At 37.9% G+C, this 20533-nt stretch overlaps 1 protein-coding gene across 4 annotated transcripts in view; it reads right to left on the reverse strand.

Annotated features, from left to right (window-relative positions):
* LOC139765502 (claspin-like) overlaps positions 1-20533 on the reverse strand; it is a 228349-nt gene that overhangs the window by 7284 nt on the left and 200532 nt on the right. For all 4 annotated transcript variants that reach the window (XM_071692977.1, XM_071692978.1, XM_071692979.1 and 1 more), the window contains 11 exons: positions 19897-19987; positions 19102-19240; positions 17093-17306; positions 16360-16583; positions 12663-12859; positions 11268-11520; positions 10789-11029; positions 7802-8001; positions 3719-3812; positions 1390-1537; positions 470-588 (listed from right to left, as the gene is read on the reverse strand). In XM_071692977.1, the coding sequence (XP_071549078.1) occupies positions 470-588; positions 1390-1537; positions 3719-3812; positions 7802-8001; positions 10789-11029; positions 11268-11520; positions 12663-12859; positions 16360-16583; positions 17093-17306; positions 19102-19240; positions 19897-19987 (1920 nt within the window). The remainder of the gene's footprint in view (positions 1-469; positions 589-1389; positions 1538-3718; positions 3813-7801; positions 8002-10788; positions 11030-11267; positions 11521-12662; positions 12860-16359; positions 16584-17092; positions 17307-19101; positions 19241-19896; positions 19988-20533) is intronic.

Consider the following 20533-nt stretch of genomic DNA (forward strand, 5'->3'; position numbering starts at 1 on the left):
TGCCACATCTCTCCCTTTCCCTTTCATAACTTAATCAAACCACCTCAAACCACATATTGTCCTCAAACATTTCACTTTCAACACATCTACCCTCCTCCACAAAGCCTTATCTATAGCCAGTGCTTTGCATCCATATATCATTGCTGGAACTACAAAACCCTCAAACATACCCCTTTTTTACCCTAACAAATGGAAATATCTATTTCACACATTCTTCAGTGCTTCTAGAACCTTTGTCCCCTAACCCACTCTATGACACTTCCGCTTCTGTGATTCCATCTACTGCCATGTCAACTAACAGGTACCTAAAACACTTCACTTCCACCAATTTTTCTCCACTCACTCTGAACAAGTATATGAGTAGGTCTATAAATGCTTTCCTGCTCATACATACACTATACCTAACAGGATACAATCATATATAAGATAACTTATCATAAAATATATAGCTCAAGGAAACATGTTTCACCTAAATTGTCTCTGTCGACCTTCACCATGCAACTCGCCATCTTCCAAATACATTTCCTGCAGGAGCCGTATCTGCTGTTTATCAGAGTCCAATAGAGTTTTCATGTGAGCTCTTCCAACCTGTGAACAAGATGTGAAATGTCTAAAGTAATAAGTTTATGAATGTTTTCATCAATATTCAAGTGTAAATGTTTTTGAGAAATGAGCTCCAGAAAAATTGAATTCAAAGTATATACATGGATACAGGGCTGTGGTTTTGGTGCAATACACATTACAGTTACAGAATGGATGTGAGCAAGTGAGGCCTTTTCTTCATCTGTTCCTGGCACTACCTCTCTAAAGTGGGAAATATGAAAAAATATGGATTTCCAAAAAGGTGCATACATAAGTTTATGTGGGTGAATAGAGTAGGGGTTCAGCAAGTATTAATGGATTACTGTATATGTAGGATGTGAGCTAAATGAGAGGATCCAAAGTTGCAATGTCTGAAAATTTTATGCAACCAAATTCATACTCTAGAAACTCATGTGCTATTTTGCAGGAATCTTTAATGCATTGGCATTCAGCAATTTTATGTTTTCAGACAATAAGTAATCAGACTAGAGCTCAATCTGAATCAAAATTTGAAAAAAATTGCTTACAGCTGCAAGAACAAATAGAAATATCAATAGTTTATAAACATTTATGAAGCTTAATATGAATATTTTGTATCAGGAAGGCTAAACATACAGTGCACCTTCACATCATTAACCCTGGCATCTTGTTTCAAAATGTGTGCTCAAACAAAAAAGTATCAATTGGATATACAATACTCTCTTGACTTCTATAACAGCACTTCTATGGCCAACAGCCACCTATCAAACTCTGAATGATACTAAATGAAATTTCTTGCATACAATTCTATCTTTCCCTGTAACTTACCTGATTTCTAAGTTCATTCTCATCATAATGCTCATGGTCACCCTCCTCTTCCTCCATACTGTCTGCATCATCTTCATCTTCATCATCAGAATTTGCATCTGATCCAGACAATTCTGCTTCATTCTCCAAGAAGTCTGCTCGGATACCACTGTTAAATATGATCTTTATACAATAAGAATATTCTAAAAACCACTTCCTCATCTACATATCATAAATATTTTCTTCCCAACAATCCTAAAAAAGATATCAAAGTTTAATCATTTAAAACGGGCCTACATCTCTCTTAAATATATATATATATATATATATATATATATATATATATATATATATATATATATATATATATATATATATATATATATATATATTTATTCCTGGAGATAGGGGAGAAAGAACACTTCCCACGTATTCCCTGCGTGTTGTAGAAGGCGACTAAAAGGGGAGGGAGTGGGGGGCTGGAAATCCTCCCCTCTTTTTTTTTTTTTTTTTTAATTTTCCAAAAGAAGGAACAGAGAAGGGGGCCAGGTGAGGATATTCCCTCAGAGGCCCAGTCCTCTGTTCTTAACGCTACCTTGCTAACACGGGAAATGGCGAATAGTTTGAAAGAAAGAAAGAATATATATTATCCCTGGGGATAGAAGAGAAAGAACACTTCCCACGTATTCCCTGCGTGTCATAGAAGGCGACTAAAAGGGAAGGGAGCGGGGGGCTGGAAATCCTCCCCTCTCATTTTTTTTTTTAATTTTCCAAAAGAAGGAACAGAGAAGGGGGCCAGGTGAGGATATTCCCTCAAAGGCCCAGTCCTCTGTTCTTAACGCTACCTCGCTAATGTGGGAAATGGCGAATACTATGAAAGAAAAAAGAAAAAGATATATATACATACTCATTCCATTCTCTCCCTTTACTTTAGATCCCATTTTACCACCCTGTTTGTACTAAATTATCACTCTTTTGTTATTTTTGCTCGATCTATGACTTCCTAATGTCTATATCACTGTGATAGCCCCATATTCAGGTTGAAATGCTATATGCATCAAAATTCCACATTTCCTTTGAAATTCTTGGTACCTCACTTTACATTCACTCCTTTTTTTAAGGGTGTTACCTAGGACCTCTTCCTAGAGGCTTCTGCTGCCCAAGGCTACCCTACTTTGAGTAGCATGAAAATGTGGACTTCTTTGAGGTAGGAAGTTCCTTTTCAGGACTGTATTCCCAATGATACAGCCTCATCATGCAAGTGAAGTAACACCTACCATAAATACATACTTTCTGCCCAAAGAGTTCCTTCTATCTCCATAGAAGGAAGTAAAGGAACAAGAAAAAAATACTGCTACAACAGGCTCAACTGACCACTGACAAACTAAGCACATTCTTACAACAGGCTCGATTCACCACTGACAAACTAAGCACATTCTAAGCTGAAAGTAAATAAGACAAGTAACCACAAATAAGGCCTATATGGCTAACACATAAACATTCTTGTTTCTTTCATGCTTGTTCGTTGATGTTTTTTGTGTTAGCTGAGACACCATGGGAAGCTGAGTCCTTAATAAAGGTCATCCCATTAACCAGGATTTGAACCTATGCGCTTGACCCTAAGCAGCTCATGAATGCATCACAGTCAGGAACACTAACCATTACACCATGGGATAACATCAAGAACAGATGACTGGGCCTTAAAGGATATGTCCACATTAGGTTTCTTCCTATTCCTTCTTGTGTGTGTGTGTGTGAGAGAGAGAGAGAGAGAGAGAGAGAGAGAGAGAGAGAGAGAGAGAGAGAGAGAGAGAGAGAGAGAGAGAGAGAGAGAGAGAGAAAAAAAATAAAGCCTATCACTCCATTCCTGTCCTCTTAGTTGCCTTTCACTTCAAGCTGGAAATACTTGGGTAATGTCTTTTCTCCCCTATCCCCAACTGAGAAAAAGACAAACAGGGAAAATACAAAATCATGATGAATACAATACAGTTATGGAATGATGAAAGAGTAATATACCTAAGGATGGTGAAATAAGCACACTGAAAATTGTGATTAAAGAACACAAGGTAAGGAAACGAAAAATTATTAACTGTGAAGATAAGATAAAGACAAGCATGTAGAGTATGAGGTTGCAGGAAGCTAGCTTGGGTGGAGATGTTATACACAAACACGAGTGCCTTATATATGTATAACAAGATTTCAGAGTAATTACCAGTCATGATGACAGAAGAGGGGGATTTTTCCCATGTGGAGGGAACAAACAGGCCTAAATAATTCCTACTGAGTATATGGACTTGTGTTAACAAGATAACTTGTTTTAACAAAAGAAAAATTACATAGCTAGACTTACCCTTTTTGTCTGTCCTTAAAGCCAGAGAATGTTGTCCTTGGAATTTCATTTTCTTCATCATCAAATACAATTGCATCCTGTGCGTCCTCATCATCTGCAGAAGTGTTTAAAACAGAGGGAGTAGCTCACTTCCAATCATTTGCATGTGCAGTTTCCCCTACATGCAAACAATAATAACATTCAAAATGAAGATGAAAGATTACAGAGCACATACATGAGATACTGCAATACGATAAAGTAATAAATTATCAAATTTAGACTAGTTTAGAAGGAGCCATGGTTAATCTCTTAAACACCTTTTTTGGTGTATGAAAATCTGTAATACATGCAATATATGGCAATCATATAGTCTTTGTACACATGATCTTGCTGTGTGCATGGGAAAAGGTATATAAGGAAACAAGTGGCTAATGGGATATGTATGAGTAACAAACTGTATTGCAACACATGGATGGACGGAAAATATATAGAGATAATCAAAACTAAAAAAGTTTTAGTACTTTCACCATGAACAGTCAAACAGAAATTACCAAAGAGAATCTGGAGAGACAGGCAAATCACCAGAGATTTATAGGAGTGTAAACTTACTTTAAGAGATGACAAATTTATAAACTTGATGGATTACCTTGCATGTGTGACTCATTCCTATTTGTCACTTCCAGTGCCTCACTAAGAACTTATCATTTGTAAAAATGCTTAAAGTGGATATCTTACACTCATAAACAAGTAATTAGCAGCTATTTACCCAAAAGATATTGCCCCAAGCATATGATATCGACACCAACACTGGGGTTAGTTATATCTGCTAAGCCTATACTACATGCAGATCAAAGGCAAAATATCTCATTACAGCATTACAGAACTTAAGAAATGTTTTCTTTCTGCTTTAACTATGGTGGTATGATTGTCACCTGCAACTTTATGATATGTCGTTGTGATGGGAGAAACCCTCATAAAAGCTGCATTATACTCTTGTGGAGAGAAATACACATGAATGTGGTCTTTTTTTTGTCTGTTTTCCTGGCACTAACTCACTGATGCAAGGGGCGGCGATGCTGTTTCCTGTGGGGCAGGGAGGTGCTGGGAATGGATAAAGGCAAGCTAGTATGAATATGTGTATATGTCGAAAGGTATATGTATGTATATGTACGTGTATGTATTTTTTTTTTCTTTTTTCAAACTATTCGCCATTTCCCGCGTTAGCGAGGTAGCGTTAAGAACAGAGGACTGGGCCTTTTTTGGAATATCCTCACCTGGCCCCCTCTGTTCCTTCTTTTGGAAAATTAAAAAAAAAACGAGAGGGGAGGATTTCCAGCCCCCCGCTCCCTCCCCTTTTAGTCGCCTTCTACGACACGCAGGGAATACGTGGGAAGTATTCTTAATCCCCTATCCCCAGGGATAACGTGTATGTATATATGTATGTTTATGAGTGGCTGGGTCTTTCTTTGTCTATTACCTCACTGATGAGGGAAATGGCGTGCAAGGAATATATATATATATATATATATATATATATATATATATATATATATATATATATATATATATATATATATATTCCTTGCACGCCATTTCCCTCATCAGTGAGGTAATAGACAAAGAAAGACCCAGCCACTCATAAACATACATATATATATATATATATATATTTTATTTATTTATTTATCATACTTTATCGCTGTCTCCCGCATCAGCGAGGTAGCGCAAGGAAACAGACAAAAGAATGGCCCAACCCACCCACATACACATGTATATACATACACGTCCACACACGCACATATACATACCTATACATTTCAACATATACATATATATACATACCCAGACATATACATGAACATAATTCATACTTGCTGCCTTTATTCATTGCCATCGCCACCCCGCCACACATGAAATGACAACCCCCTCTCCCAGCATGCGTGCGAGGTAGCGCTAGGAAGACAACAAAGGCCACATTCGTTCGCACTCAGTCTCTAGCTGTCATGTATATTGCACCGAAACCACAGCTCCCTTTCCACATCCAGGCAACACAATACTTTCCATGGTTTACCCCAGACGCTTCACATGCCCTGGTTCAATCCATAGACCACATCGTTCTAATTCACTCTATCCCTTGCATGCCTTTCACCCTCCTGCACGTTCAGGCCCCAATCACTCAAAATCTTTTCCACTCTATCTTTCCACCTCCAATTTGGTCTCCCACTTCTCATTCCCTCCACCTCTGACACACATATCCTCTCTGTCAATCTTTCCTCACTCATTCTCTCCATGTGACCAAACCATTTCAAAACACCCTCTTCTGCTCTCTCAACCACACTCTTTTTATTACCACACATCTCTCTTACCCTTTCATTACTTACTCGATCAAACCACTCCACACCACATATTGTCCTCAAACATCTCGTTTCCAACACATCCACCTTCCCCCGCACAACTCCATCCATAGCCCACGCCTCGCAACCATACAACATTGTTGGAACCACTATTCCTTCAAACATACCCATTTTTGCTTTCCGAGATAATGTTCTCGACTTCCACACATTCTTCAAGGCCCCCAGAATTTTCGCCCCCTCCCCCACCCTATGATCCACTTCCGCTTCCATGGTTCCATCCGCTGCCAGATCCACTCCCAGATATCTAAAACACTTCACTTCCTCCAGTTTTTCTCCATTCAAACTCACCTCCCAATTGACTTGACCCTCAACCCTACTGTACCTAATAACCTTGCTCTTATTCACATTTACTCTTAACTTTCTTCTTCCACACACTTTACCAAACTCAGTCACCAGCTTCTGCAGTTTCTCACATGAATCAGCCACCAGCGCTGTATCATCAGCAAACAACAACTGACTCATATATATATATATATATATATATATATATATATATATATATATATATATATATATATATATATATATATATATTCATATCATTATTCATTATGTTTACTATCATACTTAATCGCCGTCTCCTGCGTCAGCGAGGTAGTGCAAGGAAACAGATGAGGAATGGCCCAACCCACCCATATACATATGTATATACATAAACACCCATACACATTTTCCAAAAGAAGGAACAGAGAAGGGGGCCAGGTGAGGATATTCCCTCAAAGGCCCAGTCCTTTGTTCTTAACACTACCTCGCTCACGCGGGAAATGGCGAATAGTATGAAAGGAATATATATATATATTCTTTTCTTTTTCTTTCGTACTATTCGCCATTTCCCGCATTAGCGAGGTAGTGTTATGAACAGAGGACTGGGCCTTAGAGGGAATATCCTCACCTGGCCCCCTTCTCTGTTCCTTCTTTTGGGAAAAAAAAAAAAAAAAAAAAAACAAGAGGGGAGGATTTCCAGCCATCCGCTCCCTCCCCTTTTAGTCGCCTTCTACGACACGCAGGGAATACGTGGGAAGTATTCTTTCTCCCCATCCCCCTATATTGAAGTTAGGTTGCACTTGATTTTCTTTTGTGATGTTGAATGTTTGTTGTTGCTAGGCAGCCAGTAAGTGCTCTACCAGCTCTGTTTAATGCAGTTTTGCACTACATATGCATGAAAGACCTTGGCCCTCTCTCCCATCATTAGACTCTAGCCCACATGGTTCTGTCCATTGTGAAGTTCACTCTCTCAGGTACCTAAAGCACTCCAATTCTTCCACACTCAAACTTATTCTCAAACCATTCTGTCTCATCCCCCAGCTGCACCTCATTATCATACTTTTGTTTACATTTGCTATGAACTTCTTCATTTCATACACTCTTACAGACTGTCATCAGCTACTTGAATTTCTCTTCCTATTCTGATAAATACTCACTTCAGGTGCTCTCATTGATCTGATGATCATACTTTTTGTTTCCAGTATACAACCAAAGCCTGTTCCTCTTAATCCAATACTAAAAATTTAAAGTGAAGTCTCCAGTTCATGTTATTACTAATCATTTTACCAACAGCTTTGTCTCAGACTTTGGACAACATGGTTGGAGGAATGACATACAGATGACAAAGTGATCTCAAGCCGGGTTTTGCTTTAGAAAATGAAGCAATTCTTAAAACATGAATTCACATTATAATCAGTCAACTAACCAGAAAACTCTACAATCCTTTTCCTTTTCTTTCGTTTTTTTACAATGACCTGCCTATTAGCCATGCCTTCTTCATCCGATGAGAAAACTATCATTTGTGCAGGTCCTGTATCTTCGTCTTCATCCAAACCCTTTGCCAGGCCACTTTCTGGCTTATCTGTCCCATCCAATGCACTTGAAGATTCTTCTTGTGTTATTTGCCTGTAAAGAATAAGTTACACGTGTCATACACATCCATGATTATTTCTAGTGCATTAAAACCTTAAAAATTTGACAGTGTACAAAAGTTGACTGAGAATGGCAGTAAAAAAAGTTTCCAACTTTCTAAGAGATGCATTAGTCCATCCTGACGTAAGCAATCCAGTTTCTGGTTTGATATATGATATTCTACCACACTTCACAGAAAATTTCACTTTTTCCTCTAAGAAATTAACCATCCTGTATAATTTCCAAACTAATCTACTTGTGAACTATAATGTCCGTCAGCTCTAAATCGTTCATAATTTCTTTCTTAAAAATGTCTTACTTGAATTATATGACTTCTCTTTGCCATAACACTCATTACATAATTCAACTGTCAATAATGGATTTACCCAAGACTGACTTCAACCACACATCAATTTTGCTTGCAAATGTATCATAGTAATTCTATGAATATATCTTATTTCTCTTGGTAGTACTGAACTGGTTTCTATCTTCACTGCACAGCTCTAGTATATTTCTGTTTGAAGCCTTTTTGGCATATTCCAGGGTATTCCAACAGATTTAATGGCTTTCTTCATTGATGATAGTTCATAATACTGTCCTCCATCCCTTTAACTTGCTGATAAGCAATGATAATTATATTTTTCTCTCTACAAAAGTTATAGGTTGACAATGTCCCAAAAGTTCCACTCTTGTATAATTAGCAAAGAAGCCAGGGCCTGGGACATTTGTTTTTGTGATCTGTCTTTACTCTCTCACCAATGAAATGTGGTTATGAATTCATCTAAAATGAATACCTGAGAAGTGCCTATATCCCATAAAAAAAAAGTTCTGAATCCTCAAAGTGTGCAATTCCTGACATTAACTTTCCCTCCTGGAAAACTAAAATCCTTACAGACTATGCTTACAACATACATTATAACAAGCATCTAAGAAACATAATATACTTTCTTCTGTGTTAGTGTGGGAGGGTGTTGAGTGGATGGATGAGCACTTAGGCTAGTGGCATGGATGCTTCTTATCAACATAAGTATACAGTAATTGTGGGCTTTTACCTGGCATGATTTCACTGTCACCTAACAGCATTATTGTTCAAACTTTCTGTTTCACTATTTCAAAGTGTTGCAGTAAGTGGATTATGTTTGAGTGAGCTTTGTAAGGTGTGCTGAAATAGTATGGGCATATGGAGAGGATAAGTAAGGAGAGACTGACAGAAAGGATATATGTATCAATATTGAAGGAAGCAAGGTGGATGGGGAGGCAAAAGATGCTTTGAGTTATAGGCCTGAGCATGCAGGATGGTGTGATGTGTGCATAAGATAAAATGAACTGGCTCGATGTGGTATACAATATCAATGGGCTGAACCAGGTAATATGAAGGAATCAGGGAAAATCACAGAAAGGTTCATGGGGCTTGGCCATGGATATGGGTCTCTGGTTTAGGTATATCATATATGACATCTAGAAAGTGGATGTGATCAAATGAGTGCAATTTCTGTGTATTCCTAAACTACCTTGATTATGGTGAAAATAGTGAACATTCACCAAACTAGAAAAAATCACCAATCCAGTGTAAACTATACTGCCAGATATCTAAGCTTTGAATTTGTGTAATTCTTATGAATATTACTCCCCATAACTAGCAATTTACATCATATCATCTGCAAGTCTAAATTATATTGTCTGATATCCCTGGGGATAGGGGAGAAAGAATACTTCCCACGTATTCCCTGCGTGTCGTAGAAGGCGACTAAAAGGGGAGGGAGCGGGTGGCTGGAAATCCTCCCCTTTCTTGTTTTTTTTAAATTTCCAAAAGAAGGAACAGAGAAGGGGGTCAGGTGAGGATATTCCCTCTAAGGCCCAGTTCTCTGTTCTTAACGCTACCTCGCTAACGCGGGAAATGGCAAATAGTATGAAAAAAAAAAAAAAAAAATCTAAAGATTAATAGAACTTCAGCACAAGTATCAAGATTTATCTTTTTATCCAGTTATGCACTCAACAGCAATATATTTATTATCATTTATTTCGCTTTGTCGCTGTCTCCCGCGTTAGTGAGGTAGCGCAAGGAAACAGACGAAAGAATGGCCAAACCCACCCACATACACATGTATATACATACACGTCCGCACACACAAATATAGATACCCATACATCTCAACGTATACATATATATACACACACAGACATATACATATATACACATCTACATAATTCATACTGTCTGCCTTTATTCATTCCCATCACCACCCCACCACACATAAAATAACAACCCCGTCCCCCTGCATGTGTGCGAGGTAGCGCTAGGAAAAGACAACAAAGGCCACATTCGTTCACACTCAGTCTCTAGCTGTCATGTATAATGCACTGAAACCACAGTAATATATTCATTTATTGGTGTATTCTGTTGATCATTTGTCCTTTTTCTTAAGACATACCATATATATGTTATTTGGATATCTGATACCTCCTAGAAAATGTGGTCTTGTATTATTCATGACTAATAAAGATCATGCTTATGACCTGCAAATCTGATACCATGAAGTGTTATCAGATTTCTAAAATCTTTCATACAGGAAAGGTTTCAGTATAGGTACACCACACTCCCAAAATAAAATGATGGGTATATACTTACATCACTGAAACTTGATACAAATGAGTTTACAAATCAGGGTTATTTCTCTTTGAAAAATGAAATCTTCCTAACACTACAAATATGGATATTTCAAACAAAAATATGTGTGAAACATTAAAAAATTAATAAAACAACACAGAAAATGACCTTACGTAGTAAATTTTGCAGTACAAAGTTCTAGCAATTCCTCTTCAGCATTCTGATGTTCATCAGGGTTATTTTGGCATGGTACAAGGTCCGAAAAAGCCCCCTTATCTTTTGTTATCTGGCTCCTTTTCTCCTCTCTGTAACTTGCAAACTGACCTGAACATAAGCCCATGAGTTCATTGATGTCTTGTGTTGGATCGATGTTATCTTCACATAAGTCCTTCATAGGGGAGGATCGTGTCTTTCCTAGTTTAAAAAAGTTTTTAATACACACTGACCTTAAAATAAAATTATGGGAAAAATATTCCTTCTTTAATTTGAGGAGGCAAACTCATAGCAAACAAGATACTTGAAGGTTCATGTACATGTGCAACCATCTAAGCAAGTACGCATCACATACATACATATGTACAAAAAGGTCATTATAAACTAAGCTGTGATTTCAGCTCAGGCACTGCTCATCTCTGCACATTTCAATACAAACCTGTGAACTGTCCTGAACAAAGTCCAATTAGATCATCCCTCTCCTGTGAGCCACCAATATCTGAGAAATCAAGCCGTAACATGGAAACAGGATCAGTCTTTTTGTGTGATTCTTGAAGGGGATACTGTGAATCCTCTATTGGGGTTAGATGAAGACTTAATCCATTCGGAGATATAGAGGTTGGGGCATTAGCTGGGGTTGTGTTGAACAAATCTTGAGAATCCTCAACTGGCAGGCTTAAATCATGCTCCCTCTGAAAATTCAATGGAGGTATACTTTGTAGAATATATACACTATGAATCAAGAAACAGTCAAAGTAATATCTAAATGAGACAACAAACTTACCTATCTATGTGTAACTAATGCAATGTGTTCCATTACCCAAAAATCAAAAATGTGTTGTTTTATGAAAATGTTAGGCAGACAATGCCACCGTTCAACTTGAACAAATGATTTTACACACACAATCTAAATGCATACTTCCCATCTGAATGATGAATGGAAAGCAATGGAACTGAAATTCATGGGTATGAACATAGAATCTTGTTCAAGGCACTTCATCTAATATATCAACAATCTTCATATACAATTTCAAATATACATTCGTACAATTCAAATAAACAAATTATAATAATTGAAAAGAGCCTGTTTTCCTGCCCACATGATACTATTCAATATGGTTACATAGTCATGTAAACATAAGCCTTACAGATATTTGTATAACTATAAAGTAGGCTCCTCCTTAGAGGCATTTTTAAATGTCTAAACCATGCTCCATCTGAGAAATACTTTGAGCCTTGGGTTAAAATATTCTAAAATGGTCTAGAGCATTAAAACATTACTGTTTCATGAATTTGTCATACAGATCTGGTTACATCAGATACATTAGTGCAATGAATCATGAATCCATCTCATTCTGTAGCAAGATAAGAACTAAAAGCTTTTTGAAACAGTCCTTCTTACATCAAAATCATATCAAAGGAACTTTCATAATCTCTTGCAGTGATATCATCAAAGGAGAAATGATACTCCCTGGTCCTAATACCTGGAAAAAGAAACTGCTTCACTTTACTGTCTGTACCGATGTTACCTATCTCAAAAAAAAGTACTTAAAAAGGAAAATCTGATTTCTGTTAACCACAAAATTCGGACATCATGGTCCTGCCATTTCACTATGAGATGAGGCAACCATAAAAAATTTTTGTTTCAACTTCTGTTCAATGGTGAGGTGACAGTGACCAGTTATTTATGACAATTTGGGGGACCAATAAATTATAATTTACTTGGTTTTTCCAAACAGTTTATACAACAAAATGATTTCTGGCCACAGTATCATGGTTCTAGTATTCTCATACTGTCAGCCCGAGAAAGAAAAATTCTGATCATATTACTCACCGGAGTTCTGCTACAGCTACTAGACTTAGTTTTTACGAAAGGTGTCAGAAAAGCACAATCCCCATCACTTTCATTGCAGTGACCTCCAGTACCATGTCTTGTCCCTCCACCAGGTTGGTGTCCAGGGATAACTGACCCAAATAACTCAAAACTTGAATCCACTGAGATGGTACTTGTGTCCTTATCCACACTGCACACTGAAACATATATATCAGATTTATATATTCAGAGATTCTAGAAAGATTATACAAACAATGAATTTGTAAGCTTAAGCATAACATATCAGGAAGTATCTTAAACTCCCACAGCTTTCTATCTCATCAATAAAGTGTTGTCATCCATGTAAACCCTACAAACTTTTAATTCTTACCCAATGATGGCTCCTCTCTTCACTCATCTTTACACTGCAGCTATAACAAGGGTCGGGAACAAATTCTCATAACTGTTTTCATTTCTCTATCATCACTACTCATTTATTCTACTCCCCTTCTTTAACCTCCTCCTTTGTGTATATGTTTGCATTTTTCTATCCATTCATGCAAGCATATGGCATACATTCATCTTGTTTAATACCTCAACCAATACACAGAAACTGCTAACATATAATCCAAGGCATTATGATAGTCTGAAGCCGAGGTGACAGAGTGAGATTCAACATGAATCATCCTGCTATGAACGCAAGAATAAGCAGTAACACAGAAAGATATCTTTATCAGAGACTCAAAATCATTTAATCAAATCACAGATGCCCTGATGATTGGGAATACCTGGTTTAAAAAGCGAGATATACATAAGTATACTTATGTAAGTAGGAGAGATGGCCAGAGAGCGTTATTGGATTACGTGTTAATTGACAGGCGTGCGAAAGAGAGACTTTTGGATGTCAATGTGCTGAGAGGTGCAACTGGAGGGATGTCTGATCATTATCTTGTGGAGGCTAAGGTGAAGATTAGTATGGGTTTTCAGAAAAGAAGAGTGAATGTTGGGGTGAAGAAGGTGGTGAGAGTAAGTGAGCTTGGGAAGGAGACCTGTGTGAAGAAGTATCAGGAGAGACTGTGTACAGAATGGAAAAAGGTGAGAACAATGGAAGTAAGGGGAGTGGGGGAGGAATGGGATGTATTTAGGGAATCAGTGATGGATTGCGCAAAAGATGCTTGTGGCATGAGAAGAGTGGGAGGTGGGCTGTTTAGAAAGGGTAGTGAGTGGTGGGATGAAGAAGTAAGAGTATTAGTGAAAGAGAAGAGAGAGGCATTTGGACGATTTTTGCAGGGAAAAAATGCAATTGAGTGGGAGAAGTATAAAAGAAAGAGACAGGAGGTCAAGAGAAAGGTGCAAGAGGTGAAAAAAAGGGCAAATGAGAGTTGGGGTGAGAGACTATCAGTAAATTTTAGGGAGAATAAAAAGATGTTCTGGAAGGAGGTAAATAGGGTGCGTAAGACAAGGGAGCAAATGGGAACTTCAGTGAAGGGCGTAAATGGGGAGGTGATAACAAGTAGTGGTGATGTGAGAAGGAGATGGAATGAGTATTTTGAAGGTTTGTTGAATGTGTCTGATGACAGAGTGGCAGATATAGGGTGTTTGGGTCGAGGTGGTGTGCAAAGTGAGAGGGTTAGGGAAAATGATTTGGTAAACAGAGAAGAGGTAGTAAAAGCTTTGCGGAAGATGAAAGCCGGCAAGGCAGCAGGTTTGGATGGTATTGCAGTGGAATTTATTAAAAAAGGGGGTGACTGTATTGTTGACTGGTTGGTAAGGTTATTTAATGTATGTATGACTCATGGTGAGGTGCCTGAGGATTGGCGGAATGCGTGCATAGTGCCATTGTACAAAGGCAAAGGGGATAAGAGTGAGTGCTCAAATTACAGAGGTATAAGTTTGTTGAGTATTCCTGGTAAATTATATGGGAGGGTATTGATTGAGAGGGTGAAGGCATGTACAGAGCATCAGATTGGGGAAGAGCAGTGTGGTTTCAGAAGTGGTAGAGGATGTGTGGATCAGGTGTTTGCTTTGAAGAATGTATGTGAGAAATACTTAGAAAAGCAAATGGATTTGTATGTAGCATTTATGGATCTGGAGAAGGCATATGATAGAGTTGATAGAGATGCTCTGTGGAAGGTATTAAGAATATATGGTGTGGGAGGCAAGTTGTTAGAAGCAGTGAAAAGTTTTTATCGAGGATGTAAGGCATGTGTACGTGTAGGAAGAGAGGAAAGTGATTGGTTCTCAGTGAATGTAGGTTTGCGGCAGGGGTGTGTGATGTCTCCATGGTTGTTTAATTTGTTTATGGATGGGGTTGTTAGGGAGGTAAATGCAAGAGTCTTGGAAAGAGGGGCAAGTATGAAGTCTGTTGGGGATGAGAGAGCTTGGGAAGTGAGTCAGTTGTTGTTCGCTGATGATACAGCGCTGGTGGCGGATTCATGTGAGAAACTGCAGAAGCTGGTGACGGAGTTTGGTAAAGTGTGTGGAAGAAGAAAGTTAAGAGTAAATGTGAATAAGAGCAAGGTTATTAGGTACAGTAGGGTTGAGGGTCAAGTCAATTGGGAGGTGAGTTTGAATGGAGAAAAACTGGAGGAAGTGAAGTGTTTTAGATATCTGGGAGTGGATCTGTCAGCGGATGGAACCATGGAAGCGGAAGTGGATCATAGGGTGGGGGAGGGGGCTAAAATTTTGGGAGCCTTGAAAAATGTGTGGAAGTCGAGAACATTATCCCGGAAAGCAAAAATGGGTATGTTTGAAGGAATAGTAGTTCCAACAATGTTGTATGGTTGCGAGGCGTGGGCTATGGATAGAGTTGTGCGCAGGAGGATGGATGTGCTGGAAATGAGATGTTTGAGGACAATGTGTGGTGTGAGGTGGTTTGATCGAGTAAGTAACGTAAGGGTAAGAGAGATGTGTGGAAATAAAAAGAGCGTGGTTGAGAGAGCAGAAGAGGGTGTTTTGAAATGGTTTGGGCACATGGAGAGAATGAGTGAGGAAAGATTGACCAAGAGGATATATGTGTCGGAGGTGGAGGGAACGAGGAGAAGAGGGAGACCAAATTGGAGGTGGAAAGATGGAGTGAAAAGGATTTTGTGTGATCGGGGCCTGAACATGCAGGAGGGTGAAAGGAGGGCAAGGAATAGAGGGAATTGGAGCGATGTGGTATACAGGGGTTGACGTGCTGTCAGTGGATTGAATCAAGGCATGTGAAGCGTCCGGGGTAAACCAAGGAAAGCTGTGTAGGTATGTATATTTGCGTGTGTGGACGTGTGTATGTACATGTGTATGGGGGGGGGTTGGGCCATTTCTTTCGTCTGTTTCCTTGCGCTACCTCGCAAACGCGGGAGACAGCGACAAAGTATAAAAAAAAAAAAAAAAAAAAAAAAAAAAAATGCCCTGATAACAAAACCAAACTCCTTATAAATTTTCTTCCATATTAACTCACTGTCAAGACTTTCACTTCCAAAAACTGAGGAAAACGAAACATCAGCAATCTCATTATGTGATACAATTTTACCTGCTGCAATTATACTGGTCATCCTGAGCAACAGGATGAGATACTGATCCAACAGTCTAGTTTACCAAAGAGCGTATATTTCTTTTCATATTCAGTCACTCCATTAGGAGCAGATAATGGTGAATGTAATTCAGCCCAAAGACTACTCCATTTTCAAGTACAATATATGCTTCAAAGCCATGACAACCTTATCAACATAATTACCTTTTTTAGACGTATGAGAAGCAAATAGATCCTCAGTGTTGGAATGAGTGATGGAAGTTATATCTGAAGTAGCTTCAGCATGTGTATGGACATCCTGTGATTCTTCCCAATGTAGTCTGAGTTTTTCATTGTCCTCTTCCTCTTCATCACTACTTAAAACAATATTCTTTTCTATGTTGGGCATCTCTATGGTGTCATTACTGTCACTTTGTTCTACCTCTGAGCTGCAATGAATCACCAATACTTCATTACTTAGACACAACAGTATCTGTTACATTTATCATCTATCAATTCATCTGTCTATATATCATCATTAACTCATTCCTTATTCAATGGCCTCTTACTGTGTTCATATGCATCCTGAATCTATGCACAATATGTTACAAGTGAAAAAAGGATTTCAACTCTTAAAAAAGTGTTATTTTTTCATTTTGCATGCTAAATTTATAAAAAGTTACTCTGTCAAGTAATACTAATGTCTCCACTAACCCAGCTCTAAAAAAAAATCATAAATCATCACCTTGGCACCTTCATCTGAAATATGACTAGCCATAATCCAATCTCCCACCTCTTCTGCATGTTTGAATCCCAAAGAGGACCACAGTTATTTCCACATAAATTACCATTGGTAATGAGTTACATATTTACAACCTACAAATTAACTAGTAAGCATCAACTAGAAATTATATGCTTCCAATACAATAACTAATTGTAGTTTATGACAGGGACATACCGGTTATCATTCTCATCTTCACTGTTATCACCTTCATCAGCATCAATCATATCTTCATCTTCTTCTTCTTCTGCTTCATCATCTACATACTTACATTTCTTGTGCTTTCTATCTTTAATAATGATATCATTTTCTTCAGGTTCAGATTCTGTTTCATACTCTGTCTCACTCTGGTCAGTGAGCTCTGCTTCTTCATCTGGGAGATCATTATCATCTGAAAAAGTCAAGTACCAAACTCTGTTACTTAAGTTAAAGTACGGCTACTCCAACAAAAATGTATTTAAGTTCAAGTAAGTGTCATTCCTAATATGCACTGAAGTAAATGTTAAAAAGTATCCACTTAAAAAAAAATCTAAACAAAGGCATAAAAAACTGCCTCATAAAAAAGGTGAGATAAGTACAAACTGTCTACTTGAAAATAAAAAAAATATGACTCAACAAATACTATGTACAAAATTTCTTGCTTAGCCTGAGAAGCAACTAATCTTAAAAATTCAGAATGCTCATGATTGGCAAATTTGTTTACTAATACATACATACTCTGTCCTCTGGTTGCTTCAAATGTGGGAGATTCTAATGCTGGGGAAAATAACGAAAGATAACAATAAAGATGTAGAAGAGTAAAAATACATTTTCCCTTATAATTTCCTTAAAATAAGAATAAAATCAATTATACCTATGAAGAGCATGGTTATAAGGTTCAGTAGGGTTGAGGGACAACTTAATTAGGATGTAAGTATGAATGGAGAACAATTGGAGGAAGTGAAGAGTTTTAGATATCTGGGAGTGAACTTAACAGAAGATGGAACGATGGAAGTGAGAGTGAGTCACAGGGTGGAGGAGGGGGCGAAGGTTCTGGGAGCAATGAAGAATGTGATGAAGGAGAGAACATTATCTAGGATTGCAAAAATGGGTATCTTTGAAGGAATAGTAGTTCCAACAATGCTATATGGTTGCGAGGCATGGGCTATAGATAGGGTTGTACAGAGGAGGATGGATGTGAGAAATGAAATGTGTGAGGACAATATGTGGTATGAGGTGGTTTGATTGAGCAAGTAATGAAAGGGTAAGAAATGTGATGAAATAAAAAGAGTGTGGTTGAGAGAGCAGAGGAGGGTGTTTTGAAATGGTTTGGACATATGGAGAGAATGAGTGAGGAAAGATTGACAAAGAGGATATATATGTCAGAGGTGGAGGGAACAAGAAGTGGGAGACCAAATTGGAGGTGGAAGAATGAAGTGTAAAAGATTTTGAGTGATCAGGGCCTGAACATATAGGAGGGTGAGAGGTGTGCAAAGAATAGAGTGAATAGGAGTGATGTGGTATACCAGGGTCAACATAGTGTTAATGGACTGAACCAGGGCATGTGGAACGTCTGGGGTAAACCATGGAAAGGTCTGTGGGGCCTGGATGTGGACAGGGAGAGTGGTTCCAGTGCATTACATGTGACATCTTGAGACTGAGTGTGAACAAATGTGGCCTTTTTGTCTGTTTTCCTGGTGCTACCTCGCTGAAGCAGGGGGTAGCGATGCTATTTCCTGTGTAGCAGGGTTGTGACAGGAAAAGATAAAGGCAAGCAAGTATGAATATGTACATGTGTATATATGTATATGTCTTTGTATGTGTATGTATACAATATGTATATGTATGTATATGTGCGTGTATGGGCGACAAAGCAAAATAATAATAATAATAATAATAATAATAATAATAATAATAATAATAATATGTGTGTGTATATGAGTGGATGGGCCATTCTTCGTCTGTTTCATGTCAATCAATCAATATATAACACACATAAACTTTGAATGTTTTTGGAAAACTTGCGAAGATACGGTGTGCAGCTAAAAATCAACTAACTTATTCAAAGACATGTAGGTGTATCAATAACATAAGTGGAAAGGCCATCAGCATTTGACTTTATCATAAAAGTAACTTGAACTTCTATTGAGGATCTTAGTTTGGAATGACAGGTTAATTTTGGCTACAATCATAAGGAAGACTATTACCTTGGATAACTTGTTCTGTCTCCAAAAACTGCTTCTCTTTGACCCTTCTTATTCTCTCTCGTTCACGCTGCTCTCTAATTTTTGCTTGCAGAGCTGTCTTCAGCAACACAAAACGAGCTCCAGGAACTGTATCTGTGGGCTAAAACAGAATTCTAACCATTAGGTTGTATGAAGACATCAAGTTATGAGTATTTACCTGTAACAATGTTATGTAAACTTCTGGTGTCTTAATATAAAAATGAATAAGTGAGTGAAGCTACCTTACCTGTTTCATTATCTGTCCTATTCTGTCATCCCTGGTTTTGTGGCCTACTGAGCTTAGATACAGATGCACAGAAAGATTTGTATGAGTCATTTGATGTGCTGCAGAAAACTGAGCATCAGAGACATCAAATGTAAACATGCATATCAACAAATATCATACGTGGAAAGTTCAACTGAATTCTCCAAAGTCTTCAAAAAGCTATGTATGCAAAACTGTTTGGGGAAAAAATACCAAAGCAACAAGTTAGATGCTCACATGACAGGGATTGGTGTTTGTGGTTGCTACATACATATACATAAATGAAAAACCATCCAACATTCCCTTATGCTCAATAATGTACATTTAAAAAATCTTAGAATATCATTAAAAACTATGCAGTTAACTTAATTTTGGGACAGTCTTTTACCTTTAACTTGAGGACTGACATGCAAAATGAGATAAGCAACCTTACAAAGCAGAATGCATACGATGATTTTAATTTCACTATGACCCTTACATTGGGACAGTTAAAAAAAATATCTCTAGCTGACCTGATCGTCTTCCTCTGCGTCCACAGTAACAATCACATTTGATGCTACAAGCTTTTCTTCACCTTCAGCATTCTTTTCCTTGCTCACAACACTGTAAGCAATATCATTTTGATTATAAGCATCTAGAAATATCAATGAAATTTACTAGAACTGAATTGAATACTGTGTAATTTAAGGATGAATAAGCTACAGCATTCACTAATCAAAAACAGAGATGAGAAATTATGTCACAAAACTATAACTAATAGGTTTTCTTTTTCCTCTTTAGACCTAACAGACCGATGGCCCTCAGTGAAATGACCAATAAAAAATTTGATACGAACAAAAGAGACTGCAATGCTTGCAATATGTCATATACCTTTTAAAAAGGCGTGCTGCTGACTGGCCATTGTATGCCAAGATTAGTGCGAAGAATGTTCATACAAACATTTACATATATCAACATTATTTGATAATCTGACACTAAAATTCTGATAGCTGGGTCCCCTAAAAGTTTTGTCCCAGAGCTCTTACAAGTTTGAATCCAGCCCTGCTCTTAATCAGATTGCATTCATACACACATTTCTCTCTGACAATGTAATTTCTTACACTATCAACTTGCTTCACACCACACACGGTTCTCAGGCATTTCATTCAC

The sequence above is a fragment of the Panulirus ornatus genome, chromosome 55, assembly GCF_036320965.1.
Source record: "Panulirus ornatus isolate Po-2019 chromosome 55, ASM3632096v1, whole genome shotgun sequence".
NCBI classification, from domain to species: Eukaryota; Metazoa; Arthropoda; class Malacostraca; order Decapoda; family Palinuridae; genus Panulirus; species Panulirus ornatus.